The 17,296-nt window shown below is 39.4% G+C and overlaps 1 protein-coding gene across 3 annotated transcripts in view; it reads right to left on the bottom strand.

Moving 5' to 3' along the window:
* The window catches only part of AAGAB (alpha and gamma adaptin binding protein), a 60,075-nt gene that overhangs the window by 5,817 nt on the left and 36,962 nt on the right, over nucleotides 1-17,296 (bottom strand). For all 3 annotated transcript variants that reach the window (XM_030931387.1, XM_010363614.2, XM_030931388.1), the window contains exons 6-7: nucleotides 2,845-2,927; nucleotides 1,945-2,041 (exon numbers count right to left, since the gene is read on the bottom strand). In XM_030931387.1, coding sequence (XP_030787247.1) covers nucleotides 1,945-2,041; nucleotides 2,845-2,927 — 180 coding nt within the window. The remainder of the gene's footprint in view (nucleotides 1-1,944; nucleotides 2,042-2,844; nucleotides 2,928-17,296) is intronic.

Below are 17,296 nucleotides of genomic sequence, written 5' to 3'. Positions count from 1 at the left end.
CCAAGCACTCTGGGGGCCGAAGATGGTGGATCACCTGAGGTCGGGAGTTTGAGACCAGCCTGACCAACATGGAGAAACCCCATCTCTACTAGAAACAAAACAAAACAAAACAAAACAAAACAAAACAAAAAATTAGCCGGGCGTGGTGGCACATGCCTGTAATCCCAGCTACTCGGGAGGCTGAGGCAGGAGAATCGCTTGAATCCAGGAAGCAGAGGTTGCGGTGAGCTGAGATCGCGCCACTGCACTCCAACCGGGGCAACAAGAGCGAAACTCTGTCTCAAACAAAAACAAAAACACAACAACACACACACAATAAAAGAAAGCAAAATCTGAGTGCTAAGTGTGTCCACCGCTACGGCAATATTGTTGCTTCTAGGCCTCTCAGTGGACAGAACTAGGTAATACATGTGTGTATACTAATACATACATACACACACATCTGTATTTATTTTCTAACTTTTTTAGGTAACCTTTTTCCTCTGGCAGTAAGAAAACTAGCTCTCACTATCTATATTTTCTTATTTTCTATATGTCAGTATATGTGTGGTATATAAAATATCTATATAAAAAATTTCAGAATTGCTAAGCCATACCCTGATAAGAAACAAATTTACTAAGTAGAGTTCAGTATTTGTGTTCAGTTCTTTTTGTTTTTAGTCTTATGGTATCTAGTCCAATTACTGTTTTCTACAGTTACTTAGGTTTAGTGCTTGAAGTCCCCACCCACTTCAGTGTGATTACTAGTTTGTTTTAATGGCAGAGACTTAGGCAGGTTTAAAAGCCAATGGGAAGGATTCAATTGAGAGGATAAGGTTGAATACACTGGAGAGAAAAAAATATATACATGATTTTTTCTTCTTCATATGTTTCTATAACCAATCACTTGAGTTTTCTTTTTTTGTTGTTGTTTTTGTTTTTGTTTTTGTTTTTGTTTTTTTGAGACAGAGTCTCGCTCTGTCACCCAGGCTGGAGTGCAGTGGCCAGATCTCAGCTCACTGCAAGCTCCGCCTCCCGGGTTCACGCCATTCTCCTGCCTCAGCCTCCCGAGTAGCTGGGACTACAGGCGCCGCCACGTCGCCCGGCTAGTTTTTTGTATTTTTAGTAGAGACGGGGTTTCACTGTGTTAGCCAGGATGGTCTCGATCTCCTGACCTCGTGATCCGCCCGTCTCGGCCTCCCAAAGTGCTGGGGATTACAGGCTTGAGCCACCGCGCCTGGCCACCAATCACTTGAGTTTTCTACATGAATTCTCTTATAATAAGAAAAAAGAGTTTTAAAAATTTATTACTGCACATGAGCCCTCTGTAGCATAAAGATAAAGTAGGAGTATCAGTAGTTCCCCAGCAAAAGAAGATTTATAGTTATTGTCAAGTAAGCTCCTTGGTTTTCTGGCTTTTGGATGGCATATTGGATTCCAGTTTCAGCTCCAGGCCCTTCTTGCTAGATGTCCTTGGACAAGTTATTAAACTTCTCTGGGCTTTAGCTTCATCTCCATAAAATAACTTCTCTGCAAAACTTCATTACCAAATGAGAAAGGGGATATAAAAGAACTTTAAAAGGATGTGGAAGGGCTTATAAATACAAAGTTGTATTATTCTTGTCACCATCAAGTCTGACTACTGTTAAATATTATGAATAAACTTTATGATACAGAGCTAGCTGTTTCGCCACCTGGTTCTGTCTGCCTTGGCTACGATGATCTGAATCAAGATCCTGCTAGGAGAATTAAAGAGAAAATGGTGCTCACGTATTTGTTATGTATTTATTCTTCTTCCTTTTTCTGATAGCCACTGGCAAGGCTCACATTCATTCATGTGTGGTACACTACCACTTTTTTTCCCTTCTCTGTGTTTAAAGTCAATTTCCCCCTCAATGGTTTCTGCCCAGATACCTATTCCAAGTTGCACAAAGCTCTCTCTTGGCAGCCAAAGGAGGAACTTACCCACAATGCTATCAACCTGGGCATCTGTTGTGTTAGATGCACCACTCCGATGATCAGAGAGGGATTCAGTCCTATCTTCTGCTGGCAAATGGGGTTGCTGTTGAGGAAAATACACATACGCAACAATTTAATAGTAGACTATTCCAGAACTAAATCCAAAAAAGCTCACACTTTCAGTCCTTGGTTGGCTTGAGAAAAGAGTAATAGGAACTGGAGGCAAAGAAAGAAGAGCAAGATCATATTAAAAAAATAAAAGGCTAAAAATTCACCAACCCAGGAGTGCTTTCCCCCAAGGAAGAACTACAAAGTGTTGATTTTGCTTTAGACTATTAAAACATGTTTTTTGTTTGTCTCATTTAAGATCCATGTTATATTCAAAATGTGAAAATGTAACACAATCATAACACAAATAGCTCAGAGGCTGTTGAAAAAGATCTCTGGAAAGACAGTGTGGCACTGTATAATTTGCTCTTGGCTCCAGCTGCTGACCAAGGTAAACTTGGAACAAAGTTCTTAAGGACGCAGGGTTGAAACTGGACTACAAGCTCATTGAGGACAGGGACCTTGCCTCGGATTTGCCAAGGTCTTTTATACAGGAAGTACTAAAAAAGCACCATCAAATTTACTTTCTATTTAAAGATCTGAAGGCAAATTAATGCCTCAGGGAAATCCTAGCATATTTTAGAAAGCACCCTAGTAAAAATAAAACCAAAGCTGTAAACATCTTGAAAGGGCTTACTGCATTAGCAAGGGCTGTTTTAAGCTTTCCTTTCGTCTATTTTTAACATTCTCCATCACCTTTTAAATGGAAAGGAAAACAATGGTGAATGTGTAAAGATTCACAATGACACGGAGAAATTAAAGCCAAAGAAGTAAAAAAGATCCAAGAAGAACCTTTACCTCTGGGTGACAGGGATCTGCTAACCCAATGCTATGGTTTGTTCCAGTCAATGAGTTGAGAAGGCTAAAGCCTTGGTTCCTATCTAAAAAGGAAAAACACAATCACTGAAATTAGTCATTTGCATTTTAAACTGTTCAAATGACTAGGATGATGAAACAAAGGCTATTCATTTGTTTTCAAAGTTCTAACTACATATATGTATTTTTTTGAGACAGGGTCTCACTCTGTCGCCCAGGCTAGAGTGCAGTGGCACAATCACAGCTCAATGCAACCTTGAACTCCTAGGCTCAAGTGACCCTCCTTCCTCAGCCTCCTGAGTAGGTGGGAATACAGGTGCCTGCCACTGTACCTGGCTTTTTTTTTTTTTTTTAATTGTTTCTTGTTTTTTGTAGAGACAGGGTCTCATTATGTTGCCCAGGCTGGTCTTGAACTCCTGGCCTCAAGCCATCTCCTGAATCAGCTTTCCAAAGTGCCAAGATTACAGGCTTGAGCAACACCCCTGGCCCTGAATACACTTTTTTAAAGTACATTTTTTAAAAAATCACAGACTATTAGTCCAGGTGGAAAATAATAGCAGGGCCATTATAGACAAACAAAAGGCCAGTGGTTCTATTTGCAAAGATTAATAGCACTAATGCTTTAATAGCCACTAGGAACTAATATTCCATTGTTTTAAATAATCAAAAACATTTTAAAAATCAACAAAGGCATTCATATCAGGTGAAAAGGAATAGGAATGCTTTTTGAAAAAAGCTCCAGGGCTGGGTGCGGTGGCTCACACCTGTAATCCCAGCACTTTGGGAGGCTGAGGCGGGCAGATCACAAGCTCAGGAGTTCAAGACCAGTCTGGCCAACATGGTGAATGAAGCCTCGTCTCTACTAAAAATACAAAAAATTAGCCGGGCATGGTGGTGGGTGCCTGTAATCTCAGCTACTCGGGAGGCTGAGGCAGGAGAATCGCTTGAACCCAGCAGGCGGAGGCTGCAGTGACCTGAGATTGCACCACTGCACTCCAGGCTAGGCAACAGTGCGAGAGACTCTGTCTCGAAAAAAAAGAAAAAGAAAAAAGCTCTAATTTAGATATGAATGAAGCAACTGCAGTTAAGGCTCCCAGTATGCTGTTTGTATTTACAACGGAGGACAAATCTGGAGCAAAACATCTAGCACTGTTCAGAGTACAAGGGCCAGCCTTGATCCAGCAGTGTTCCCCAGAATGACCTGGAACACTTTATATTAAAACTATCCTAGGATTCAAGGACTCTACCTGAGATTCACTGAGTCAGCATCGTTAGGATAGAGATCATGGAATCTCAACTTTTAGCAAGTACTCCAGGAGGGTCTTATGAACACAGCAGTTCGAAAAACACTGCCTTACAGTAGAACATGAGACTATAATCCAAGAGTAACAGTATAGAAGTCAAAGACTTTCTCTCTCAAAAAGACAACTTTCTCCCACCTTGCCTTTCCTCTCCCTATCTCTTCCCTGACCTACTCTCATCTCTCTTTCTCTAAACCACCTATATATTCCCTACACCCTTTCCCCTGCCAGAGAGTTGCTCATATAGAGTTATCAAAAGAGAGAAACTTTGCAGTGTCCTTTCTTATTCCTTTCACTTGGGAAGATCTGCTTTTTAAACTGGGATGAAGCCTTAAATGTGGCCTGCTAGGCTGTAGCCTGCAGATTTCTGGAGCTTGACTCTCGCCACAGAGGCAGTCATATGCAGCTATCAACCCAGTACCTCTGCATTAAAAGCTACCTTGGTCTGGGCAAAACTAAGAGGCTGCTGCTGCCCTACTGCTTTTCATTCTGTACAACCTCAACAGTGGCAGCATGGTCAGAGGTTCATGTGTACTCCTGGAGCCCCCCTTATCTCCTCATCCAAAGGCCTGGTGTCCAATCTAAAGACAGGGGGCTAAGGTTTCAGCAGGGTAGGACATGTAGGCTCAGTGGCCCAAGAGAAGCAGATCCATGCAGTGTTCTACGATGACAGTTTCAGAGCCTAAGGATGTTTATTCAAACATCAGCATGGTTCTTTCTTTTGGCCAATGTGGTGTTGATTTTAAAGTAGCTGTACGTAGTTATGTAATACTCAGACATGGATTTTACCTGTCATGAAGATATACGTGAGTGCTCTTATAATATACTTTAAGCTATTTGTACAAAAGGTAATATCTGAGTAATAAACTACTTCTGTAAGAGAGTCTTCACTTCTATTACTGGAAATAACTTGGACCTTGGGTAATTTTCCAATTCAGTTCATAAATCTCTCCATATTCTAATTCCACAGCTTATATTTTTCCTCTGTTAGGCAACCCCTAAACTTGGCAGGCCGGACTGCAACTCAAAGAATAATGCAATACAATGTCAGTTTATGCATGTTATGAAACCAAAGCAGTCTATTTGAAATGCCTCATTCCTTACAGTGGCTGCCTGTAAGGAGAACTGGGATGGACAGGAGTTAGGAGTAGGAGCTAGACTCATCACTGTATACTGTAAACCTTTCATTTTTGTTACATGTTCATGTATTATTTACCTATTCAAAGAGATTTTTTTGAAAAAATTGTTTTTTTTTTGGAGACGGAGTCTGGTTCTGTGGCCCAGGCTGGAGTGCAGTGGCGTGATCTCGGCTCACTGCAAGCTCCGCCTCCCAGGTTCACGCCATTCTCCTGACTCAGCCTCCCAAGTAGCTGGGACTACAGGCGCCTGCCATCACGCCTGGCTAATTTTTCTATTTTTAGTAGAGTCGGGGTTTCACTGTGTTAGCCAGGATGATCTCGATCTCCTGACCTTGTGATCCACCTGCCTCGGCCCCCTCAAAGTGCTGGGATTACAGGCATGAGCTGCCGTGCCCGGCCGATTTTTTGAAATTTAATAATTTTTTGCTGTGTATTTATCACAATTAAAAACTTTGAAAAAAATTAACACCCAATTAGAATGGATAAAATTATGAAAAAGTCAAAATAGCAGTAAGAAAACTGGACTGGTGGTCAGAAAACTTGTCTTTCATTCCTGGCTCTGTCTACCTGTGTGACCTTAAGACAAATTAATCAGGTTCACAATTGACTAAGAGTTTACAATCAGGTTTCAGGCTAATTATAATAAGCTAGAAGGACTTTTACTGATATTATCAACAATGAAGAATTTAGTCAACTAACAAGAGAGTTCATTATGTTCCGCTGCTTATGTTTTAAGGAACTTAGAAACATACAAATTAACACAATGAGAAAAACAATTCATTTTTGTTTATCCAAAGTAGACTGCTTGCATATTAACATTGCTCAAAAAACTTAGATGATATTTTATATACCTGTGGCTTTTTAAAAAATTCTGTTCTGCCTGGTTCAATGTTTATTAAAATTCCATCCACATGCACTCAATGTACAACAATTCTTCTCATAGAAAAGAATTACATAAATCTTTTCTTGCTTGCTAGATTTTTCTCCCCAGGATTCAGGGCATGGAAATGTCATCCCTATTAAGAAGGATTTATTCCTTTAGCAGGTAGTTGTTGAAACTGGCTCTAGCATCTACGGTTTTATTGATGCCCCAAAACTCTAGACTAGGAAGGAATAAATAAATTCATCTCCTCAGCTGATTCTTATGGAACTTTGGGGATGCAGAAAGGGGAAGCTGTTAAGTGATGTAAAATAAATTATTCTGTAAGGCACAATAAGTATATTAAACTCTGCTCCTAAAAACATCTGATTCAGTTTTAGTAGTCTAGTAAGTTGGACACCAGTGGATGCATGGATAAAAATGAAAGTATCATGAAAAAAATCTGGCGGTGCTGGTCATTAGCATAGATTCTTCCAGAAAGTGTCAGAAACAAAACTATAGCCTCTAGAATATAGATTTTAAATGGGAAATTCTTAAGCCTGGGGATGATTTTAACAATAAGAAGTTAAAAAAACTTGAAATATATGAAATTATTTGGCTGCCTCTTTACAAATCTAAGGGCACACTTGTTATTTTAGAAGCATAAAATGCATTTCTCATAGCAATTTTGACTTACATGAAACATTCAGAGAATTCAAAACCTAGGCAAAGGGGAAAATTTCAGCTTGGGGGAAGGGGAAAAGTCGCTTTTTAAAAAGTATTTTTTTCCTTTTAATTTTTCTGATCTTTTCCCTTCTCCATTATTTATCAAGGTAATATGACAAGCATATGAATTTGGAAATAAGGCATGGATGTGAATCCTACTTCTACTATTTACTGTGTGGTTTTACACAAGCTATACCTTCTCTGAACCTCAGTTTCTACATTTACACAGTGGGTATAACAATATTTACCTTGCAAAGTTTTCCTAAGGGTTAGTAATAGATAACATTTATCAAGTGCTAAATATGTGCAAGGTAATATTTTAGGTACTTATAACGCTTCTTTAATCCTCATAACAATCAAAGCATGCCTTCTACAAACAATAGAAATAAATATATGTCTTCTTTATTATATTATCCTCTTTTACAGAAGATTTATTTTATTATTCTCTTTTACAGAACAAACTATAACTCAGAGAGATTAGGTAACTTATCCAAAGTCACACAGCTGGAATCAGAACTTGAAATCTAGGACTCTCTGATTCTAAAGTCTATACTCTTTCCATGAAGGCCAGAGGTCTTGATAACATGTAAAGAGTTGAGACATGGACAATGTTTTGATACACAACTACTGGCTTACTGGATATGATACAAACTTGGGTGAAGTGCAAAAAGATGATGTTTCATTCATATATAGTTCTCTTTTGTCAGTAATCCTTCATTAAGTCCCTGGTTTAGACTGTGATTTTCACTGAAGTAAGGTGAATAACTCAGGACTGAATAATTAATCATGTGCCACTGACTAACGGTTCACAGCCCAGCCCTATAACTCCTTGAGGCATTGGTCACATAAAACAAATGGTAGCTTCTTCACTGTCCCTCAAGCACATGTAGACCAGGGGTTTTGAATCTCAGTATTACTGACATTTCCAGCTGGAGAATTCTTTGGTGTGTGGGTAGGTGGGAAAGAGGGGTGTCCTGTGCATCCCCTGCCTCTACCCACTAGATGCCTATAAGACTGCTAAATGTCCCGAGGGGCAAAATCACTTCCAATTGAGAACTACTGACACAGGTCTAATTAGAACAGGAAAATTCTGGCTAAAATCCTCAGGTTTTTAAGTCCTTACTTTTAAGTAAGGAATATAACAAAGATTTTCAATGAAAAAAGAGAAAAAAAAAACAACATTAAAAAGACTCAATCATTCTCTCTTGTCAGCACGGAAAATATCCTCCCCCTGCTCTGAGAAACGTCTCTAGATGACTTCAGCCACTAATTACTTCTCCCTCTGTGCCATTTGTCCTTGTTGTCCTTACTATTCAACTGGTCCTTCAGAGAACGTGCTAGTATTAATACTCATCTCGAGTCAAAATGCCATCCTCAACTATACTATAAACTCCTTGCAGACATGGACAATCGCTAATGGTTCTACACCGCACAGCCTCCAGCATAGTGCTGAGTATACAGGAGAGAGGTTGAAATACCCACTGAATGCCTAATAGAACTGTCAGGCAGGGGCTGCAAGCACTAGCTATGTAAGTTAGTTTTTATTCTAAATGTTTATATATGACTCAAATATTAAGAATTTCCATGACCACACCCCACAACATGCCTAACAGACGACCTCCTAGATATTTTGTGTTCATATTTCAGTTTTTATTTCCTTAATGTAGCAATTATTTGGCATCATCTTAATTTTTTTCCGTATTTAAAGTTGTCTTTATATCCCCTTCCCTGCATAAAATGTTTTTCCTTTATTATAAACACGTTCTTTTCCATCCCAGTGATAAGCATGACCAAACTTACTAAGATATTTCAATTTGCATAGATAAGTTGTACCTGTTTTTGAAAGATATTCTTCAATCAAACCACACTGTTTGAATAAAAAATTGTTTTAAGAAGGAAATGATTTCACTAGCATCAGGAGATAAACTTACCCTTTGATATCACAATCCACTTCTTGGCAAATTGAAGTAAAATGTTTTTTGAAATCATAAAATAATTAGAATCAATTTATTCTTTTTCACTAAACTACTGCTTGAAAAGGGCAAACTTTGAAATCCATTATTAAAAATAGTACTTATTAAAGAAACAGGCCTAAGCACCGTACCTGGTTCTACCACCTGGCTTTAGATTCAGGAAAGTGAATCCGCTCTCCTATGATACCTGGGACACCTGCTCACACATGTCAAGAACATATAATGAACATGACCATAAAGTAATAATACTATTTGTTTCTCTTTTTCTGGATTATAAATAATATAGTCATTGTAGAAAATTTGGAAAAAAGAGAAAAGTACGAAGAAGAAAATTAGGCTGGGCGCAGTGGCTCATACCTGTAATCCCAGCACTTTGGGAGGCTGAGGCGGGAGGATCATGAGGCCAAGAGCTCGAGACCAGCCTGGCCAACGTGGTAAAACCTTGTCCCTACTAAAAATACAAAAATTAGCTGGGCATGGTGGCGTGTGCCTGTAGTCCCAGCTACTGGGGAGGCTGAGGCAGGAGAATTGCTTGAACCCAGGAGGCGGAGGTTGCAGTGAGCTGAGATCAAGCCACTGCACTCCAGCCTGTGCAACAGAGCAAGACTTTGTCTTGGAAAAAAAAAAAAAAAAAGAATAAAATTAAATCACCAAAGATACCAACTAATACTCTGGTATTATGTCTTCCTAGTTGTTTTTTTTTTTTTCCTATGCACACATACACACAAATCTTAATAAACTGAACTAAACATCAGAGTGAGTACTATTCTCTCCAGAGTTGTAAAGGAAAGCTTTATTCTAATTCCAATAATAGTTCCATTGCAAAGTCCTATCTCCAGAACTTGAAGCACACTCTTGAAAATCCTAAAAGGAATGTTCAGAATCAAGTCAAAAATCATTCAGAACCAGTACAAGACTTTACCATGAAAAAAAATAAATAAAGATGACTTAAGTGGTTCATACCCAGGTCTAAAAATAATTCCAACGAAAGTACTAAAAATGTTTTTGCAAGATGGCAGTAGAAGAGCAGTGCCTCCAGGGTAACTAATTTGAAGAGATTTCCCATGATTCATTTGCTTACAGTTAATTTTAAGGGTACACTTTTAAAACAAAGTCTCACCATTTTACTCATACACTTATTCTTTCTTATTTTTTTATTTTCTCTTCCCCTTTTTCTCTTACAAGACAATCTCCTCCATCAAACTATGCCTTCTATACACACCCCCCCCCACATACACAGATAGAAATCAACACATACTTATTTAATTTTTGACCACAACATTCACATTTAGACAACAGTCAGAGAGTATCCATTTTTTTGGCTCCACAATATTAGGTGCTGGGTTAAAAAGAGAAGCAACTAAGTCTGAATCAAGGAACTCAATTGCATAGAAAGTAAAATTAATATAATTCTACATTATCCTAGAGTTCTACCATCCTAGAGGTTAGGAAATGGGTCCAAAGACATAAAGCCATTTTCCAAGAGTAGTGTCTTTCACGGATAAAGACAGACGTGACTAGAACTGTCTTCATTAACCATTCTCCTCTAACTGATTTTATATTGTTTTATTTTCTGTAACATTAGAGTCAAATTTGTATTTAATCATCATTTACTTTAGAAAAACAATTTTATTTAAGGCATTAGCCATCTGCTTTCTCAGGAGAACGGCCCAGGTATCACAGATAGACCTTGTGTTTAGGTACACATTTCTATTTTTTTGAGATGGCGTCTCACTCTGTCACCAGGTTGGAGTGCAGTGGCACAATCTTGGCTCACTGCAACCTCCACCTCCCGGGTTCAAGTGATTCTCCTGCCTCAGCCTCCTAAGTAGCTGCGACTACAGGTGTACACCACCACACCCAGCTGATTTTTGTATTTTTAGTAGAGATGGGGTTTCACCATGTTGGCCAGGCTGGTCTCAAACTCCTGACCTCGTGATCCACCTGCCTTGCCTCCCAAAGTGCTGGGATTACAGACGTGAGCCACCACGCCCAGCAGGCACACATTTCCTAACCACTGCTCTGTACAGCAGCTGCAAATGAGTCCTTGAATTGGAATCTGGGATTTCTGCCATGGAATCTTGTTACAGGTAAATTCAGGGGGATACACGTTAATAAATGATCAATTCTTTCCATTTATAATGGGAAAACAGAAAACTACGACAGAAAGAATTGTTGTTTCTACTATTAAAATTCCACAAATCCTCCTCCACCTGCATTACTGGGGATTAAACTATAATAGATAGATTGAAAGTAAACTTTCAGGGCTTTTGAAATCCAGTCTCTACAATTACTGCTTACCAATGGGGGATCAAAGTCACAACTCTGTAACATTTGTTTAATCTAATCCCTCTTTCACTGATTAGAAACAGTAAAAGATCACAGCATTTCTCTTCCTTGCTCTCTCCTCCATGGTGGTAATTGTTAAAAGACCCACTGAATACTCAAGAGTTACCAGCGCGGACTAAACTCCACACAGCACTTGTTAGTGCTCAGGTGATAAAGCTGGGGCAGGGTCTTAGTGGTAACATTAAACTGACACTTTCAACAAGGTCACTGTACCTAATACTACCCTCTCATGTGAAACAGGGACAACCTAGTCTAAAACAAACAAACAAACAAAAAACAACTCATCAGGCATCTACTTACCATCTTCTTTTCCTTGCCCTTAAAACCAACTCTTACTTACCAGGTGCCTCTCAATTTAAGACACAGTACTGAGTATGATGCCTAGATCATCTAGGTTTGCAATTAGGTTATTTGATGTACCAGACAAATTGAAAGAGAAGAGAAGACATCTCACTGGAGACCATAGAGGGGGTGTGGCAGGAGCAATCAACTTTTAAAAACTTGTCACATTTGGCAAAAAGCACTGACCCACAGTTTCTTCTTTCATGATGACAATAAAGGGACATTATCAAATTATAAATGACAGGTCCAAATGGTTGATTTCCACAGCCACAAACCACACCCTGATATGACTGTGGGTAACTCGACTAAGCAGCTGAGATTTTATCTACATCCCTTTCCTTCAGCTACAGCCAAACTTTGAGGTTAAGGAATTTTAAGAAAAGATGGTATAGACAATGAAAATTTCAATGACTGTAGATATCTCAAAAGTGCCACTCACATGTAAAGGCAGTCCTAACCACTTCATTTCCTAGCCCATGAGAAGTCGTACCTTTAACGCATAGCGGAAACTCTGACTTCCCTAAAAGTTTGACCGTCACAATGAATCCAATGGTATCTGGGAATTTCCTCTAGGGTAGAGCTTAGCACATGCAACCAGATCCTTCAGCTCTGTGTTTCTCAACTGTTTTCAGTATGGCTGGCCTCACCAGGAGCCTTTTAAGACATTTTCCCCCTAATTTTGACATACCTTCCCACTGAAATATTAATACCACAGATATACTGTATATGTGTTTATGTGTTGCACATTTATTTGTGCCTTATAGATAAAAAGAGTAAAGACTTTTTGCTCCTCAAGAATTAATGTTCACCCCTTTGGAGCAATAATGCCCCTGTTTCTTATGCATGCTTTGTACCATTCACAACAGCAAAGATGGGGAATCAACCCAGGTACCTATCAACGGTGGATTAGACAAAGAAAATGTGGTACATGTACAACATGGAATACTACATAGCCATAAAAAAGAACAAAATCATATCCTTTACAGCAGCACGGGTGCAGCTGGAGGCCATTATCCTAAGTGAATTAAGGCAGGAACAGAAAACCAAACACTCTATGTTCTCACAAGTGGGAGCTAAATACTAAGTGCACATGGACAAAAAGATGGGAACAGTAAACACTGAGACTTCAAAGTGGGAGGGAGTGAGGCAAGGACTGAAACACTACCTATTGGGCAATGGAATAATTAGAATTCCTGTACATGTACCCCCGATTCTAAAATAAAAAGTAAAAAAATTTTAAAATGCATGCTTTGGCTTAATGAAACAAGACACTGGTGGAGCCAAGAATATAAAACCAAGTTCTGAGTTAATATAGAAGCTATGTCTATCCACATGAAGAAATGCTCATCATCACTGGTCATCAGAGAAATGCAAATCAAAACCACAATGAGATACCATCACACACCAGTTAGAATGGCGATCATTAAGAAGTCAGGAAACAACAGGTGCTGGAGAGGATGTGGAGAAATAGGAACACTTTTACACTGTTGGTGGGACTGTAAGCTAGTTCAACCATTGTGGAAGACAGTGTGGCAATTCCTCAAGGATCTAGAACTAGAAGTACCATTTGACCCAGCCATCCCATTACTGGGTATATACCCAAAGGATTATAAATCATGCTGCTATAAAGACACATGCACATGTATGTTTATTGTGGCACTATTCACAATAGCAAAGACTTGGAACCAACTAAATGCCCATCAATGATAAAATAGATTAAGAAAATGTGGCACATATACACTATGGAATACTATGTAGCCACAAAAAAAGGATGTGTTCATGTCCTTTATAGGGACATGGATGAAGCTGGAAACCATCATTCTCAGCAAACTATCGCAAGGACAGAAAACCAAACACCGCATGTTCTCATTCATAGGTGGGAATTGAACAATGAGAACACTTGGACACAGGAAGGAGAACATCACACACTGGGGCCTGTTGTGTGGTGGGAGGAGGGGGGAGGGATAGCATTAGAAGATATACCTAATGTAAATGACGAGTTAATGGGTGCAGCACACCAACATGGCACATGTATACATATGTAACAAAACTGCATGTTGTGCACATGTACCCCAGAACTTCAAATATAATGAGAGAGAGAGAGAGAGAGAGAGAGAGAGAGAGAGAGAGAGAGAGAGGAGAGAGAGAGAGAGAGAAGGAAGGAAGGAAGGAAGGAAGGAAGGAAGGAAGGAAGGAAGGAAGGAAGGAAGGAAGGAAGGAAGGAAGGAAGGAAGGGAGGGAGGGAAGTTATGTCTATCAGGAAAACTTACAAATCTCTTTCTAGAATAATAATTTGCCTATAACTATAGTACTGTAATTTAACCTGTTTGCCCTTAAATCTGATATTAATTAACAAAAAGACATTAACAGCACCTACTATGTACAAATAAGAATTATAATTCAAACCAAAGAGAATAATAACCTGTTGTGACTCCAAGTAAAATAATTAAAAATAAATATAAACTATCTTTCATTTATAAGGAATGCATGAGTATTAAATTAACTATCCTTAGCTGTACTTTGGATTAAGTGCAAAGACCGTGGGATAAAGCATCTCCATCATTCTAGATGGCCTAAATTATTTAAAAGGATCTATTTAAAAGAAATAAGCCAAAAAGCCCAAAATCTCAGCTATCATCATCATTTCCACACAGTCTCATTAAAATCTTACTCATGTCAGAGAGCACCTAGGCTAAGGGGAGTTTTGTAGCCAATGAACTCATCTGGCTTGGCCAGTGATTTCCCACGCAACTTAAGGTAAATTATTTAACTACTCTGTGCTCATTTCTCCAACTGCCCAGTAATATAAACCAACACACTGTCACGGAAAAACATGTAACACTCTTAATCAGGAGACCTGTCATGTGGTCTCACGTTGGCTACAAACTCACTGTGTAAATATGAGCATGTTACCCCTCCTCTTTGGGTCCTGTTTTTCCCCACCTGTAAAAGGAAGAAGCCATAGCAGATGCATGCATGGAGATTGTATGTTCTAAATGTTTTCATCAGGCTAATTCACATGCACTATCATGCCAAACAAAACAATGCTCCTTATTAAGTTTCCTAAAACACAAGAACATGTAATCTGGGTGAACCTAACTAGTAGAGGACCTAGTAAAAATACTGCACAGATAAATACTGGGAAGAAAAACATGATTGCTTTTCAAAATAACAGACTCAAAAGTTTAGGCCAAGTACTTTTCAATTTGAATTAGGTACAATCGTCATTAATGAGAATTCACTGTAGGCTTATTGAATCATATCTACTTTTTGCCTAGATCATCTCTTAATATGAAGTACTCCATAGATTACTGCCTACTATGTTCAGTAAGGCCTTCACTTTAAGATTTAGGGAATGTCTCTGAGTTATAGCAATCTGGAATTTGGGAAATCAGGTTCACATCTGCCTTATACATACCCTGTAATATAGATTCCAATTAAATCTCTTCTCAGCTCTGGTTTGTCCACACTTACTTATTATATTAGACAATTTCCATTGTTCCCATCCCCTTGGTCATTTCAGTCTCCCTGAGCTAAATCTTTTCCAATTCTATTGGAACTTTCTTCACCTCCTAGGGAGACTAGGAAAAAGAGTCATCAAAATGAAGGCTAGTAACAAGGTAGAAGCAAGGGGAAATACACCGACAGATAAAATTTTCACCACTCCTCTCAGTATTATGACACAAAGTAAAATATATATCCTTTCCTTGTTTAAGTGCTTAAGCTACCAGCATAAAAATATATTCTATCTGCTAAGAATGAACAAAACAGTTCTTGGAGTTCTCTATGCAATTAATTGCTTCTAGACTGCTTCACAAGGTGCTGTTATTTACAGCGTTCAGCCAAAAAGGGTGTAGGATCCTGAAGGATGCTATAGAAGCCATTCCTGTACTGGATGAACAGACTAGCTCAAAAGTTCCTAACAATTTCTACCCAATGCAGTTGAGGGCACATCTATCAACCACTTAATAATAGCGCTTAATAGTTAAGTGATTCTCAATGGGAGCCAGCCAATCAACATCTTCAGAGGGCTTGTAAAGCATGTGATATGTATTTCCATACCCCTACTGGGTCTCAGTTGAGAATCACTGGATTAAATGATTGCTAAAATCTCTGAATATAGGAGCCTACTGATATTCTCACACAAACTATTTGAAGGCAAATGTCTTAATTTTTAGCAAGTTCAATATATAGACAAACATTCAACCAATCTGAGTCTCAGTTTATTGAATTCCTCCATTTCATGGATGTTGTCCTCTACACTACTGCAGCCATGTACTCCCCCGCAAGGTCATACCCAGACCTTATTATTACCAATAACTACAACCCCTCCATAATTTCAACTTCATGCATCACCTGTTTTTCCAAGTCCCTCTCTCTCCCTATAGTACCTTAACCCAATTATCCTTCAACTGCACCAGGACTCAAAACTCCCATCTTTTTACTGACCCACTCCAATTGATTTCCACTCTCCCCTTTTTAGCTTAAATTCCATGATCACTATAATTAATCTCTTATATATACTACTGAATCCCTTGCCTCTCTCTTGCTGTGATAACATTTGCTTAGCAAAAGCAGAACTGATTACTACATGCACATGCGCGTGCGCGCGCACACACACACACACACACACACCCCCTTGCTGCCTGACTTGACTTTAGTTTTATGACACCAAATTTCAAGTTGGGTCCCTTAATGCTGCCTGGCAAATCATATGTCACATCCCTATAGGTTCATTTACTCTCTCTCTCCCAAATGACTACTTCACATTTTCTCCTCTCTCCTCAAATCCTAATGCTACTTCCTCCCTTCTGCCCTCTCAAGTGATATCCTGGCCTCCTCCTTCACTGAGAAAACTGAAGCACTCAGAAGGAACTTGCACAGATTCTCATGCCACACCTCCCCACTGAGCCCCATCTGCATCCACACACACCCTTTCCCATGCCTTTCTAGGGTTACTTTCCTCCTCCTGTGCAAAGCCAGTCCCTCCACTTGTACACTGGAGCCCATCCCTTCTACCTACTCAAGGACATCACTCCGGCAAGTCTCCCTTCTCTTTCCTACTTCATCCATTTTTCACCCTCTATTGGATCTTTTCCATCAGCTTATGAATGTGCTGCTTTTGTTCTCATCTCAAACAATAAAAATCTCAACCCCATTTTTCTCTCCAGCTCTCACCTATTTCTTTGCTCCCCTTTCCCGCAAAATTTTCAAGAGTTTTTATAGTCACTATCTTCAATTTTTCTCATTCAACCTATTTCACCGAAACTGCTCTTCAAGGTCACTAATGCTAAATCCAACGGTCAGCTCTCTATTCTCATCCTACTTGACCTATTAGCAGCATTTGGCATAGGCGACCCCTCCTTCCACCTTGAAACACTCTTCACTTTTGCTTCCAGAATAAGACTCCACTCTCCTGGTTTTCCTACCTCATTGACCTTTCTTCCTCAGTCTCCTTTACTGGTGCCTTCTCTTCTCCCTGTCTCTTGATGTTGCAATGTCGCTGGGCTGAGTCCTTGGTCTTCTTTAAGTACTGCATTCACTCCCTTGGTGATCTCATCAAGGCTCAGGTTTTAAATGCCTTTCTCCCCAAACTCCACACATCTCGCAAACTGGCTACTTGATATCTCCACTTGGAGGTCTAGCAGCCACTTGGAGGTATCAGTAGCCATGTCAAACTCAACATGTCCAAAACTGAACTACTGATATGTGACCCTGTTTGCTTCATCTTATAGCTGCCTCATT

The sequence above is a fragment of the Rhinopithecus roxellana genome, chromosome 5 (assembly GCF_007565055.1).
Source record: "Rhinopithecus roxellana isolate Shanxi Qingling chromosome 5, ASM756505v1, whole genome shotgun sequence".
Taxonomy (NCBI): domain Eukaryota; kingdom Metazoa; phylum Chordata; class Mammalia; order Primates; family Cercopithecidae; genus Rhinopithecus; species Rhinopithecus roxellana.
The sequence above is the reverse complement of the archived record's forward strand: the minus strand, read 5'-3'. Positions and strand labels throughout refer to the sequence as shown.